This window comes from Scomber scombrus, chromosome 11, assembly GCF_963691925.1.
Source record: "Scomber scombrus chromosome 11, fScoSco1.1, whole genome shotgun sequence".
Lineage (NCBI taxonomy): Eukaryota > Metazoa > Chordata > Actinopteri > Scombriformes > Scombridae > Scomber > Scomber scombrus.
The window spans coordinates 26,974,503-26,989,606 of NC_084980.1; the positions used below are offsets into that span (position 1 = coordinate 26,974,503).

A 15,104-nucleotide genomic window follows, 5' to 3' on the forward strand; every position below is an offset into this window, starting at 1 on the left:
TTCCCACACTAACCCTGTCCTCCAGGAGTCAGTATGAATCATATTCCTTTACACTTTAATAAAATAATTGCAGGTTTTGCTTTTTGGGGGGAAAATAAGCATCTTGTAAAGAAAGTTCTGTACTTTATCCATCAAGCAGACATAAATAACGTTTAAGGACAAATGACCACTGTAGATTTTCTCATACTGAATGTACCAAATTTACTTTGCGGTAACAATCTCCTAAATACTAAGTGACAGCCTGTTTGAGCAAGACCGACTCATTACAATGTCAAATAATTCCCATTCATTTTTGACTGAATGCGAAAAGCGAAAGCAATTACATCTAATCCTTTACTTCTAATGTAAAATCCGCTCTCATTTCTGCAGGTTTTTTTATACTCCAAATGAAATAAAACACAAAATAACAACTATAACTGTTAGCGTGAAACGTTTAGAGGATGAAATCATTTCAAGCTCATAACGGAGCAGAAGTCAAGCTGAGTTTTTTTACTCTTGGCAACTAAAAAAAGACTCAAAACCAAACAATAATATTAACTGAAATGTCAAGTGTATTTAAAGCACATGGTTAGCTCATATATTCTACTTTGTCCTTGTATTGAGATCTTGGTCAAGACTTCAATGAAAAATGCATCCAATCCAAAATGTTGGCGCAGACACTGACGGAAAGCTTGGCACGCGAAAGCAGAACGCTCATTTTAATGGCACAAAATGATGAATATTTGAGGGTGTATCATTCAAGAGAGACACAGGAAAAGACGGGTATCAAAACCACATTTTTTCATTTTTATTTCTTCAACGCTTAATACCATGGGACAGGATTTTAAGAATGGAGACCTTATTTCAGTCAATATTTGCCTCAGAAGGAATATACGATTTGTAATATAATAATAATAATATTAATAATATAAAGTCTGCATTGGTGTTGTCAGGAAAAGGACAGAAATGTACAAGAAGGAGGCACCTTTATCCCCAGCTGGACCTGAACATTCCAAGACAAGAAGTAGAAATTACAAACTGAACAAATTTACTTCAGAGGCAATCCAGCAACAGGTAGCAAGGTCTTTTGATGGAAGTTCGTTCCTTTTTTTGTTTAAAAGGATTTTAAAACAACATTTACAAGACACCTAACATTCCATTCAATTCCTATTAAAAACAACAGAGAGAGAGAAAAAAAATCTAATCTTTTGACTGCCTCTTGCCCATGGTTCATTCTAGGTGCATCTTCCATGTTGACTGATAGAATACAACTTTCATTGTCCCGCCACATTACCTGTATAATCCAGCCATCAAAAACAGAAAACCAAAAAAGGGAGCAATCGCTTTTTTCTGTCGTCTTTCTTTCTCAACTCTCTGTGAACTAACCGTGTGAGATTGTAAAAAGGCGACGCCTTCGAATGATGCTGTACAGATGTGTTCACTGTAGGCCACACTACCAATGATATGGCAAAGTCAACAGAAAGACTTCTCGGTTTTTCCAGGCCTTTTGATTCCGGAGCCGGGGCGGGGGATACGGCTGGCATGCATCTCCCAGTCTACAAGATGAACTTCCCTAGGAAGAATCCGATGAAGATGGCTGCTATGACGACAAGGAGGGAGGGCAGGGAGGGAGTGCCGGCTTCTCGGCCGAGGAGGCTGGTTGAGTTTGATGTCATGTGGTCTTGGCGGGGTACCTTTCTCATTCTAACACCGTCATCCTGTAAAAGAGGAATAGATGAATGAAGGACATGCCGTTTCACAGCAAAGAGATTTACAAGCATTCATCAGATCAAAGTTCAACACATTTGACCTCAGTTGATTTGATTCATTAACTGAAACTGTAAAGTCAATGAGGGCACATGTAAACGCCTTTTACACCTGGTATTAGCATGCTAACCTGCTTCATGTACCAACAACTGAGGTAACTGAGGTACGATCCAGGACTTAGATGACAAAATGTTGTTATAAAACTCAGTCAGGATTTCACAACTCTGGTAAATTATCATGGCTGCAACTGTTTTATATTTCATTGCGGTCTGAAACCAAAGCAAAAATGACTCCATGTAGTACGGCACTCCGGAGGATTCTTGATAAACAGCTACATGAGTCATGTGACCAACAGCGGTAACCAAACTAGCACTAATGCTTAAAAGCTTCTCCACTAACTGATAATATCTTTACTTTTATTGTTATCATGAAGGAAAACTTGAGCAGTCTGAATCTGTCTCGTGACCCTCGCCTTCCACACATGCACCATGTTTATTTTAATGCCTATAAAATTTACCTGCTGAGATCAATTAAAATGCAGGCTGTGTATTTAATATAGTATAACGCAGTAGAAGTATTTTGGGTTCATTTCATTCAATGTAAAATGAAAATAAATCATGTTAAAACCATCATTTGTCAACATGTCTAACCTTTAAGTGCCTGTTCTCGTCGGCCAGCTTGTTCATCTCAGTTTGCATCCTCTTGCACTTCTCCAACATCTTCTTCATCTCTGAATCATCCATCGTGGCAGTGACAGGCACTGTGGCTGCTGATGAGTCGGCCTTCGCAGAGTTCATCACGGGGGCCGCTTTGGTCGCCTCCACGTCATTCTGCCCGACAGGGAGAGGGAGAGAAGTGAAACTCAGCACGCCCTGGGCCAGCAGCAGGGAGGTTAACCTCTAGATGCGAGGCAGTGCCAGAGAAAGGCAGCCTTGTTCAGGGCCCAGAGGCTCATAGTGTCAGATCAAAGAGACCAGGGAGGAAATGCATCCTCTCCAAAAGTTTGTTTGATGTGGCTTTGTTTTGTGGGACAGACAACATGCCGGCATGAGGAAATGGAGGCTTGCGTTATGGAAATATAATTACTGAACTGCAACTCAAGTGTGACAATCAATACACAGGATGTGATGTTATAATCCCTGTGCAACAATCCAAGGCTCATTGAGGCCCAGGTGAAGTTTGGACTAAATGATATGCTATGATAAAGGGGTGGACAATATGAGGTATACACTATAAAACAATCATGATGTTCAAACCTTTAATATGTCTGGATTAGATTTTCCAGATAGATTTTATACTAAATTCATAATTTAAATTGATGTCTTCATATTGTACCAAATAAACCACAAGTGACATTCTTACATGTAAATTCCAGCTACAGCAAACATCAGATGTCTACTCATGAAAATATGAGACCATAAGCGAGGCCACCACATTCCCCACTGACACAGTCAGCAGGTGTGTCACTAAATACAGTGAGCACCTCTGTTCACAGACACCTCGACTTACGTCATCTATACTTAACTGTGATTTACTTTACTTTATTTTTGTGAATCGTACCAATACAGCACGTGATTTTCTGTTGCAACACATAACACTTCTCTTGATACTGAACTCTGAGCGATATAAACAAGTTTTACTACAAGTTATTTTCTTTTATATCATCTCAAATGTGTATCGTTGCCTAATAAGATGAGTGAACCTGAAAGAACTTACACCTAATAGTGACAAAATGTTACTGGTGATAAAACTAAGAATTATCTGATCAAACATGTAAACAAGTTAGCCTTATCAGATATCTGATTTCATTCCAGTACGACCTGTTTTTGAGACTTTATGGCGGCCAGGAGCTTTGCAGCTTTGAGTACAGTTTTGATTTGATTTAGACAAATTTAAATCTTATTTGTACTGAGAAGTATTGAAGTTTGTTATCAAGCTCTTCTTACCAAAGTATAAAAAAATGCTGCCCTCAAACATTCATCCCTGAACTATAGTGTTACATCCTACGCTACATCTTACTCCTACAAAGTTACATACTTACCATGTTGCACATTACATGCATGCTACACATGCCAAAAAAGAGAGAGGATACGGTGCTCACTCAGCAGTTCACACATCATACTGTAGCTGTTTAACGCAGGCCAACTCTGGCTGGGTGGTGCCATTTTAACTTGAATTGCGACATCCTGCTGAGCTGGGGTAACAAATGTGTTCCACAAACGTTTAAAACTTGCATATAGTATAAACTGCAAACTGGTTTTAGCTACTGTAACAATAGTAACACTGTTATGTACAACAGTAAGAAGTGGTTGGAACAACAACCTACTTAACAACCACATCATTCAGACTGTTTACTCTGTACTTATATCCTATATAGTTCTTTGCTCACCTTGAAAAGTTTCACAGTAGCTGCACTTGCTATTCACGTCGAGGTGCTTGAGCTCGACGTAGCGGCATAGACGATGTTAGCCGCTAAAATGTGAAACGCAGTGCAAAAAGGCACCTACCAGCTGTGGCTCATGTGCGCCGCAACAATCAGATGCATGCAAAGAAACCATGCATCTAATAATTAAACAGTTATTTAACTATGGTCCAAAATGTCAGTGTTGCTTGTTGATTTCGTAATAATCTTTACTTCATCAGCTGAAGTTACAGTTTAATGTTACAGCGAAACATACTGGAGCTGTCTGATGAGTTTTAATATGTCCACATCTTTGTTTTTATCCATTTGAATTACTGTCATTTAACACAGCATAAAGTAAGCAAAGGAAATAAGAAAAACTGGAGGTAGCTATGGTTGTTTTTTTTAACTTTTTTTTTTCCTCAGCCAGTTTTTCCGTTGGTAATTCATTTTCAGCAAAGTTGACACTACGGCAGTTTATTTATTTATTTTTTTTAATGGAGAGCTACGGTGTTCTGGAGATTTTCAGCAAAAAAAAAAAAAAAAAGGTTGTTTATCAACAAAACGCTACAACAGGTTATGATTAAACATTATGTGGAAATAAGCTGTTTTTAATGTGAAGCAGCGCCTCTTACCACTTTATCGTTTTCAGAAGGCAGCTCGAAGACACATCTCAGCTTGGAATCCATGAGATCATCAGGTTTTGCATCTTTCCACTGGCGGAGATGAAAAATGGGCATGTTATTCATCAAGCTCAACTGCTAGCAGCTGGACTCTATCCACACACACACACACCAACCTATTTCATACAAGTCATATGCAATGCAGCCTTGAAATTCTTTGACATTACATAAAAACATGTGCAGCTAAAAAAAAAACAAAAAAAAACCCTCCAACACATCCATCATGTGCAATTTCTTGTATTTATTTTAAGTCTGTATTTCTAGAACGACAAGTTTCAAACTCTCAAACTTTGAAGCATTTGTTTTGTAATTGTACATATTCAATGACAGAGCTGCCGGTTACCACAAACAACTGCTTTAAGTGAAACACAATGCACTGAGGTTCAGCTGCACTGGAACAAATGTATCTGATATATTTGTAACATTGTTCGATCCTAGTTTACTTGACTGCAGTCAGACCTTTGTTCCACTACACTTCCTGGATTTTAACCTCTCATTCAAGACGAGCCAGTTCATGAACAGGACTACAGGCTGACTGACTAAGCCTCTGCTGCTCTCTGGTGGACGACTAGAGACCACATCTCAGTAAGGTTCATGTTCTTACTTATTGCCTCATCCCAGAGTTAAAAAAACAGGATGAAGATTATTTAACTACTGCAGACGACCAAATTCACACTTGTACCATTAAAAACAGATTTTCAATTAGTAACATAACTAATAAAACAAATAAAAAGTGGGTGATACATGTGTTTTTGTACATATTTGTTATAAGTCAAAAAGGGTTATTATATTTTAAACAAAAAGAAAAATCACTCACCAATGAGTCCATGTCAGAAACATTTCCTGGAGCAAAAATTGTCTGCACCATGAATTTATGTTTACTTTTCTCGTTGGGGTCGTAGTCGAAGGGCTGGAGCATGACTGTGAATAAAAGATGAACAATGGTAAAAAACACTGGAGCAAAAAACACTTTACATCCAATAATAAACCTCAGTTTTAAGTTTGAGGACGACGACGACACACTACTGATGTTCAAACTCTAATTTTCATTTATTTAAAAAGGTGAGAACTTGTAAATTAAACATGAATATCTTCTTCATGTAACAAGGTGATCTTAAATTAGTACATTTGATTCACACTGAAAGTTGAAGACTAAAGCTTGACTGTCATGGTTTCCTTTTCTTTAACTGGATATTTCTACAACCTCTCAACCAATTTTAAAGAGGATATTTTTCACTTTCCAGATGTAATGTAGCAAATATAAACTGTCAACATCATTGTCCATTTAAATAGATAATCCATTCAAATGTTTTAATAGGATCTAATAATCCCCCCCTCTCTTTCCCCTCGCTCCCTCTCATGCAGCATTAATGGTTGGATATATTTAGCTCGAATTAAAGTCATTCAAAATGTTTTGAAAGCATGTTTAATCACAATAGAAGTGTGTGTTATTTGAAGATTTTAGGGACGCAACTAACAATTATTTTCATTACAAATTACTTGTTTAATGTAGGGTTATGGTTAAGGTTTCATAATCTCTTTAAATAATTGGTTGTTTTTTTTACCAACAGTAAAAAACACAATTATGTAAAAAACAGACAAAAGCAGCAAATCATCACAATGGATGAACATTTTTGCTTTAAAAATAAGAAAAAAAAGGGCTGAAATTATTAATTTAATAATCAAAATAGTTGACGATTAATCTGTCAATCCACTCGTGAACTCTTATTTAAACACAAACACAATGCAGAGAATAATTGGATGATGTTACAGTCGTGGATTGAACATTTCTGAAAGATATTTTGATAGTTTGTCCTCACTGTGAAGATCTTATCGGTGAAGTGTACTGTCAATAACAGATAGTAAAGATAGTGAAGTCAAGCTGAGCACAGTCACTGGAGGAAACAAAGTCAGCAGTTTAAAACAAACAATCCAGTCAGTGAGATAAAACATTAAACACACAGTTCAAGGTAACTGTCCTCATTAAGACTCAATGATGAATTAACCGACAGAGCTACATTAACCAGATTGAGGCTTGTTCGACTGTATAAAAGCAGAAAAGAGAACCTAATTTATCAGCGGCTATATTTACATGCAGGACAATCAAATTATGGCCCATAATTAGATTAAGACATTCCTGGTAAGAGGTTTACACGCATTGCTTTCAGGCCTGTTCGTTTTATATCGCTCTTTTCATGCTACAGTTCAATTTAACCTAAACCTGACCTACCGAGCTGAGAGTCAGTCATAGGACACTGTAACCTGTAGCACACTTTGCTCTGGTAGATACTTATCAGCTTTCTTTACTTTGTTAATACTAAAAAAAGTCAGACAGCAGGTGTGTGTTTGAGCTCTACATTTCTCACCTTACAGCCTTCACTGCATTATGACTGGATTACATTAGGCAGTTCATGTTTCCTTTTAGACCCTTAGGTTACAGAAACTAATATTAGTGATGCTTAAAATACAAGAAGTAATAACTCACCTGCAATACTTACCTGACCATTAGGTGGATTTATTGTGTAATTTAAAAAAGAGAAAAGTAAAGCTTGTGAATGTTTAAAATGTTCACCGATAAGAGCGCTGGTTTAAGGTCCGCTCTACAACTGTCAGGATGGCCCCCTCTAACATGGGCTGTGTCAGAAATCACTATTTACTATTTAGTGCACTACGTTTACCCTTCGCCATTTTATTTGACTGTCCGAATGCTGAGTGTGTAAATATCTGCATTATATTTTGCCCTCAAATATTCCACCATGTTGTTTGACACTTTTAGGAGGAAACGGTTTTCACAAAATCACAGTTTGGGGATTTAACACCTCAGCTTCAACCTATCTCATAGCCTTGTTGACCTGTGTTACATCCCTGACCCCGTCTCTCTAAAAGTAACAGGTACGTTTTGTGGGTTAAACCTATTCACCAAACTTAAAAGGGGGGGAAGAATAAATAAAACCTGAAAAAGAAAAAAGAAAAAAACTTTACCAGAGATGCCGACAGTTGCTCCCGGATCGATGACGCCGCTGTTTGGCCGTACGCAGTACCGGCGCGGTGCTGTCGTCTTCACTTTGAAACATACTTTTCTGTCAGAGGGGTTCTTCAGTTTGAGGCTGGTGGTGACGACATCTGTGAAAGGACCTAACGAAAAACACAAAAAGACAAAAAATCATTATCGTTTCTGTATAAAAGGGATATTATTGTGGGCAAACCAGCGCAGCGCAACCACAAGGGAAAATAAAATATATCTACACACATCTTACATTAAACAAATATATACAGCAGATTTTTTTTTTTTTTTAATAATGGTGACATTTCTCTAAAAGTAGACAAAGCAGCCATTATTCTGGCAGCAAATTCTGTGCCAGATTATAAGTGGATCCAAACCAGCGCTGAAAGTGGAACCATTATATTAGTTAAAATCATCTGCTGCTGCGAAAAATTGCAAAAGGAAACAAATTTACAGTGAATTTGCTGAATTCAGAGAACCAGACAATGAAAAGTAAATATCTGGCAGGTCTACAGAGAGATGAAAAACTGGAGGAAATTCAATATCTAAAGTCACACTTCATCCTCCGACAAGGGATAAACCTGCAGTGTCTTTGTGCCAGGTTCAAAACAAACTCTAAAAAGATTAGCTGAAAAATACTGTCAGGCTGCAACTCAATTAGACCGACGTGATTAAGAGCACTAATTGAATAGAGATTTCTTTGGCTTCTTGGAAAACGGGGTAGATGAAGATGGAACAGGCAATACAACATTAGTTTTTATGCATATGACTGGAAATATACTCAAATAAATGTTTCCTACAGTTTAAAAAATATTCTATGATTTTTTTAAAGTTTATGAGAGTTTTAAAAAGTTCTGCACTGATTAAAAAACACCTTATTTAACAAGATCCACCCTAAAATTTTTGCAAGTCCACACTGGAGAAGTACAACTATCTTCAAATACAGACATTTATCAAAATCAAGATCTACAAAACTTCCCGTCATCCCTTCAGATGAGATCGGCCAAATCACCTGAATCAAGTTTTTTCCCCCCCAGACAGAATTAAAAGTCCCATGTTCATATTGGAAATTAAGGTCCCAACTACGCCCAGGTCAAATATCAGGAGATCAATAATGAGCTCTAAATCTTGTGACAGAGCTGGTCTCAGATTAGGTCCTTAACCAGGGTCAGCACCATCTAGCTTTGATGAGCCATGTCATGTCGTAAACACAACTGGATGCCAAGTCAGAGGTACCCCAAACTCGATCAGCACAATTAGCCCTGGGAGTCTAGGGAAGAAGAAGAAGAAAACATGTCTCATAATTCAGGGTTAGCCGAGTGCTGAGAAGTTGACAGATTTCACCTGCTGTGAGCTGTATGTCACAACTTTAAGGTCGGTGCTTCACGGAGCACAGGTAGCTGCACTTGTCGACCTATTTGAAGGAAGCCTATTCTGATGATGGCCGTGGAAACTTTCAGATGTGATTTACGAAAAATAGATTTAACAAACTGTTTGTTAGGTTTAGATCAGCTCAGGATCATTTTGAGGAGCACGTACAGGTTCATGGAGCTTCTACTTGAAGGTTAACACTCTTATTTTCAGAGGTTCAACTCTGGCTCTTAAACGCACCCTTGTGTTATCTTTAAAAACCCGGTCCTACTGGATGCCAAACAAGCCGTCATTGTTTAACAAATTTGTCTTCACAGATTCTCAAAACATTTTTATCCTTGATGCCTGCCAGGGACTTTATGTTTCCATATTAAAACAGCTTCTACTTATTCTATTTTCCATTTAAGCCAATAGTACCTTCCTTCAAAATACACTGCCTTTTGTGCCTCGCTATAAAAGAGCTAGTTGTAAAAATATTTGAACACTTATAACTGTTTTTTTCCCCACGAGGATCCTCTGATTAACAGTGTGACTACTCAGAATTTTTAACATAGGTAAAAAACAGAACCATGTGAAAACTGTCAAGAGAAATTCAATTCATGTACAATATATCTACTTTTCTGGACTTTCTTAAGTCCCTCAGTAGGAACTCTTTGACTTCACAAAGCCGACATTCAACCTTCTTTCACACCCAGTGCCTTCAGAGAGATAAGAAGCAGTGCATGACCAGATTGGAGCGGCTCCACCGAGCTAAAGCCAACATGTTGAGTTTACGATGAAGGAGCAGGGCGTTGTTTTCAAACACAGGTGCGTCACAAAGACATTCCTACAAACCTGAAATGCCTGGCCGATGGCACCGTGGCTGCATTGATCTGATATTTCTATTCACTCTCCCTGCTTCAAGCATGTTGGTTTTCTCCTTTGTTTGGCTACTAATTAAGATAATGGTTGAACATACGAGGCTCCTCTTCACTTACTGTCACTTTGAATAAACTTCTGGTGATGTGACAGCTATTTAATGTTGTTCGTAAAGGTCACAGTTTTGATCCCACCTTTATTTAAGCAGAGGTAAAGGTAACCGGCATATCTTTATGATGCATAGGGAGTGAGTAAGGTGATAAAAGGTTTCTCAAGTTGAAATTACAATGTTTAAGATATTTTCAATCGATGAGAAATTACGTATATAAAAAGTTGAAGTATATCAACCATTTCTTCTGATTTTGCGCCAGACCTGAAGCACGAAGCAGTCCAGATTATGAAAAAGAGCCTTTTACCTTTCAATTACAGACACTAAAAAGGTGAATTTAGACCAAAATTATCTTATCAGACTCAAAAGAGACATACAAGACATCTGAGTAATTTCTCCCTGTGTTTTATCCTGCGAGCGTGACTAAAACGAAGCCTGAATTGGATACAACGCTGGAAAGCAGTTGTGTGCATCAGACACACACCCACACAGCCTGCATCCATCGCCTAACTCCAAGATGCCACCTTTGCTTAAGCAGCGTTAGCATTCGTTTCTCTCTCTCTCTCTCATCTCGTTGCATGTATGCTGAGTTAGGGTCCCCCAGGCCAATCCTATTCTAAAAATACCAGCCATGGAAAAAGGAGGGCTGCCCCCCTTTAGCTCGCTGGAGGAATCCCAGCAGAGGCTCTAAAACAGCCAGGCTCTCAGATACACACAGACCAATTTAGCTCCGTCTCTGTGACAGTAAAGGAGCTGTGGTCATCTTTACTTCTCCTCATGTTGCTTCTTTGAAAAAAAAAAAGAAAAAGAAACCAAGAACAGGGAGCCAGCGTTCCCTCCTAAAAAAAGATACAGAAATCTCTCCTGAGTGATCATTCCTCAATCGTTTTAGTGATTTGTATTCGAGCAGATCCACGACGCGCTTCGTTTTTATGCTCCTGGTGCTAAACACAAAAACAACTCTTTATATAACATAACTCAGGTTAAAACCATAACCTTAACCATAATCATAACTATTCAAACAGCACTGGTGTATCTCAAAGTCAGCTTGCTCGTTATCTGTCTATTAAGAATAAAAAAAATCTTATTTGTAACTATTTTGCAGTTTTTTAAAGCTTCATTTCATATTAACGTTCTCCTCATGCTTTAAAATGTGTATGTTTTATCCTCAGTGGTAACGACCAGGTGTTTGATTTCCAAATATTAATGAATGATTTTCAGTATTTTTTGCATCCGTGCATCGATCCCAGTATAGAAAGGCTAAAAGTTTAATCTCATGAGCAAAAATGTAAACCGTGTGACTGATCAGTAATTAGAATAAGTCTAATTAGAGCCAGATTTCTTAATCAAGTAAAATGAGGAGGTTCATGATCAGATTATGATGGATCATGTCTCTGCCATCACACTCGCTGTCGATATCAATTAAAGGTCAGCTGAAGGACAAACGTTCATGTATGTATTTGGGGTTTAACTTTTTTTTTGGAATTTTTATGTATTCAAAACAAACTGACAGGGGTGAGCGGTGCAGCCAGACTGTCGGACTCTCAACTATATGAAGAAGTTGGCTGTAAAAGCACAACCAGCATGTTGCACTCAGTTTTCAATCATCTTCAGCTTTATCCATACACAGCCTTACTTACTGACATACTTATATCCAAAAACTGACCGTATCTCACAGGAACAGGAAGTCGTGCACCTGATGATGCAGCCACAGTATTTGTCTGGTTTGAAGTAAAACACTAACCAGTTTACTACAGTGTGGAGAGTGATTGTGAGGTTTTTGGGGGTCAACGTGGGTCTTCCTTGTTTACTCAGATCTCGAGGGGATTAATCTGAACTACGTAGAAAGAAGTGACAAATCTGTTTCACAAAAAAAAGGAACACCTCATCACTAAAACATCTCAATGACTTCACTCCACCCAAAGCTACCCTGTAGGTAAGGTATTTGAACTTGTGACCTTTGTTAACAATCCTGTTAAGTCCAGGCTACTACCACTATCTACTCATACCTTCGTCCTAACTCACTGACAGTCAGCCTGGAAAGATCAGCGAGAGACAACAGACAAAGAGTCTTAAGTTCAGCAACAATAAAACACTGCCCTGTTGGCACTAATATCTGCCTCAGTGACAAATAGCAGAAACGCAGAGAAGAATGCAGCATCAAAATGGATAAATAGTGATGAAAAGAGAAAAGTTTCACTGCTCTTCATTGTTTTACAATATCATGGCCTTGAAGGACTAGCTAAAGATATATCCAAACTTCTGCTTACATCAGGACAATATAGTTTTATTGTTACCTCGATCACCTGGTTAACAGGTTTACAATTTTCCAAGTGTGTCTTTTAAAAAAACAGTCAGGTGTCTGTGAACACTGTTTTCCTCTCTGTAATCATTCTTCCTGTTCATACCTGCTATTAAAAGATCTCCTTCAAATGTGCTTTCAGTGTAAATGGTGGGAGGGCAATATCCAGTGTTTCCACACAGTCACTTTGTGCAAGAAATGCATTAAAAAGTTTACTTGAAGCTCATATGAGGCTTTAACAGTCTTGAGTTAATCCTATTAAGTGGATATCTGCAACATGTAGTCATTTTAAGCATCAAATTCCCTCTGTGTGTTTCCCTGTTGAGCTGCAGTAGAAGTATAGTGGCAAAAAAAGAGAGACTTTGGCACTAAAAAAAGACTAACACTTAAAAGATATCTGCTTGATTTGACTCAAAAGTTTCTTATTAGCTTCAGATAAACTTTGAAATACATTTGTGTGGATTTTAGCCTCCATCACTTACATTGTGAGAGCATTATAAAAAGGATAGGAGTAATGATTACAGCAAGGAAAAACTCGTTTCAATACTCATTTGTGACACCTGACTGCTGTTTTAAGCTTTAAAAACACATGAATCCATTTCTTTAATAGCAACAGTTGGGACTCATACCAATATCACATGCTTTTAAAACGACGTGTGGGAGTAGTTGATGTAATAAAAAATACGAGGAAAAAAAACCGTACAAGACAGCTCGTTGTTTAGGGAGAGTGGCTAAAAAAACAACGTACAGCCTGAAGTTATAGCTCTTAACTTTTAGCTTTTTCTTAGCTTAGCAATCGTTAAGCCAACGGTTAACTGACACATCATTGAATGTTATCACTGCCAGCCAAGCGGTGACCTAATGAGTGTGTGTAGGTTAGTTTTGGTTTGAATGGGTTGTAATGATTCAATCGTTCAAATATCAACAACAAAAAACAACAGTTAATACAAGTTAGAAAGACGTTAGCCAGTTTTTAAAAAACAGTTGGTTAACGTTTTCAGTTGGAGGTCGGTCAGTCAGTTAGTTAAGTTTGTGATTACAACAGGTCATTTTTATTAATAGTTTAACATTAAAAAGTGTCTACAAGAAGTGTGTTGCTTAATTTGTCGCTTAAAATACAATTTAAAAAAAGTTAATGTCCTTATTTCATTTAAAAAACCTCCAGGTTATAAACGGTAGGAATATTCCAGGGAATAGGCTGAGCCCTGAGGGAACCATACTAGCGGCAACAGCAGCAGAGTAATATTATATATAGCTCATGTTGCCACTGAAGTAAAAAACAGCAATGTGTTTCCATCTATTCATTCGTTTTAAAAAGCAGTGAAACAAACAGTATAGCAGACGCCTTTCGTTCTTCCACCACTTTGCTACGTGTTGTCAGTTAGCTGGACAACGTAGCCATGAAACTGCAGGCCGGCTATAGGTGCACGCCACGCCGGCTATCCACGTCACTACAGTGCGAGGATACAGCGGCCCCCGTCTCGTCCCTGGCTAACTTAAAATGGCGGTGAACGCTAAGTTAGCTATAGCTGGCTGGCTAAGCGACGAAAATCGCTCCGAGGAGCGGTGTGAAATCGTTTACAGTCAGGTTAATTCTCCAAGACATTTCAACACGTCAGCACATTTTTTTTTTCTTCTTCTACTTCTTCTTCTTTCTTTTTTTGTGTGGTTTACCTACCTTTAAATTTGAGGTCAGAGGGAGGGTCAAGGATAAGGATCTGATCCAACTTTGACATTTTTTAGCTGTGAGGGGATACACTTGATTTCGGTATCGGGGAGTAACTGACAAGTGGAGATCCTCGGACCCCTGCTGCCACCACTGAGTCAAACGCTGACTGAGCTACGGGCACGAGCATGTGGGTACAAATACTTGAACGCGCGAGTGCACGGCCCTGTTGCGCGCACTCGTAGCTCAGCGACTGATGTGATTATAGTCACAGTAATGTAGTTATACTGCGTGTTCACTGAAATACTTAAGAAAAGAAAAAAGAAAAAAAAAGACTCCAATCCCTATTTGACCCTTACCCAGTTAAATAAAAGTTTCTTAGTCTGTAGGTATTGTGAGATTTAAATAGCAACATTTAAAAACTGAGGCTGTTTTGTACACCAGAAACAGTCACAATACCTTGACAGCATGTGACCCTGGTTTTCTCCTTTTACTTTCAATTACCTCCTACTCTAAAAAACACATGTTGTCAACACTTGTTAACCATCCTAAATTAGGCTTAGTTTCCCTTTTAAAGTAAGTCCAGAAAACAAGTCATTACAATTATTACATAACGATTCAAAATATGTAATTTATTTCCTATAATTGTATTTGTATCACTCCTGGTATACTTACATTTTATGTAGGATATAATTATTATCATTATCAACATTATTAGTATTATTAAATGAATGCAAACAGTATTTTTTCAACTTTTCCAGTTTATAAATCGCAGAATCAATATATGAAATAATTCCAGTGTAATCCCTCCTCTGCTCCCCAGCTAATCAAGATGACCAAAACTGTTACAGGCTACACCAAGCACAACATAATGTAACTCAACATAGTATAAATAACATGATAGGCATTTAATGATGCCATTCAGACAGACACAAACGCAGAAACTTTCCCAGTCTGTAATTGT

At 38.0% G+C, this 15,104-nt stretch overlaps 1 protein-coding gene across 1 annotated transcript; it reads right to left on the reverse strand.

Moving 5' to 3' along the window:
- Positions 1 to 765: 765 nt before the first annotated feature.
- vapal (VAMP (vesicle-associated membrane protein)-associated protein A, like) lies at positions 766 to 14,308 on the reverse strand. Its single transcript, XM_062429218.1, has 6 exons — positions 14,153 to 14,308; positions 7,813 to 7,965; positions 5,648 to 5,751; positions 4,783 to 4,863; positions 2,397 to 2,576; positions 766 to 1,697 (listed from the first exon to the last, which is right to left on the reverse strand). The coding sequence occupies exons 1-6, from the start codon at positions 14,208 to 14,210 to the stop codon at positions 1,536 to 1,538; spliced, it is 738 nt and encodes a 245-aa protein (XP_062285202.1). The 5' UTR covers positions 14,211 to 14,308; the 3' UTR covers positions 766 to 1,535.
- Between the last annotated feature and the right edge of the window lie 796 nt (positions 14,309 to 15,104).

Coding starts and splice junctions, on each gene's coding strand:
- vapal (XM_062429218.1), bottom strand. CDS start 14,210: ATGTCAAAGTTGGATCAGATCCTTATCCTTGACCCTCCCTCTGACCTC. Junction 5,752..7,812: donor AGCAACTGTCGGCATCTCTG/GTAAAGTTTTTT, acceptor TTTTATTCACAG/TCATGCTCCAGCCCTTCGAC. Junction 4,864..5,647: donor TTTCTGACATGGACTCATTG/GTGAGTGATTTT, acceptor CATCTCCGCCAG/TGGAAAGATGCAAAACCTGA.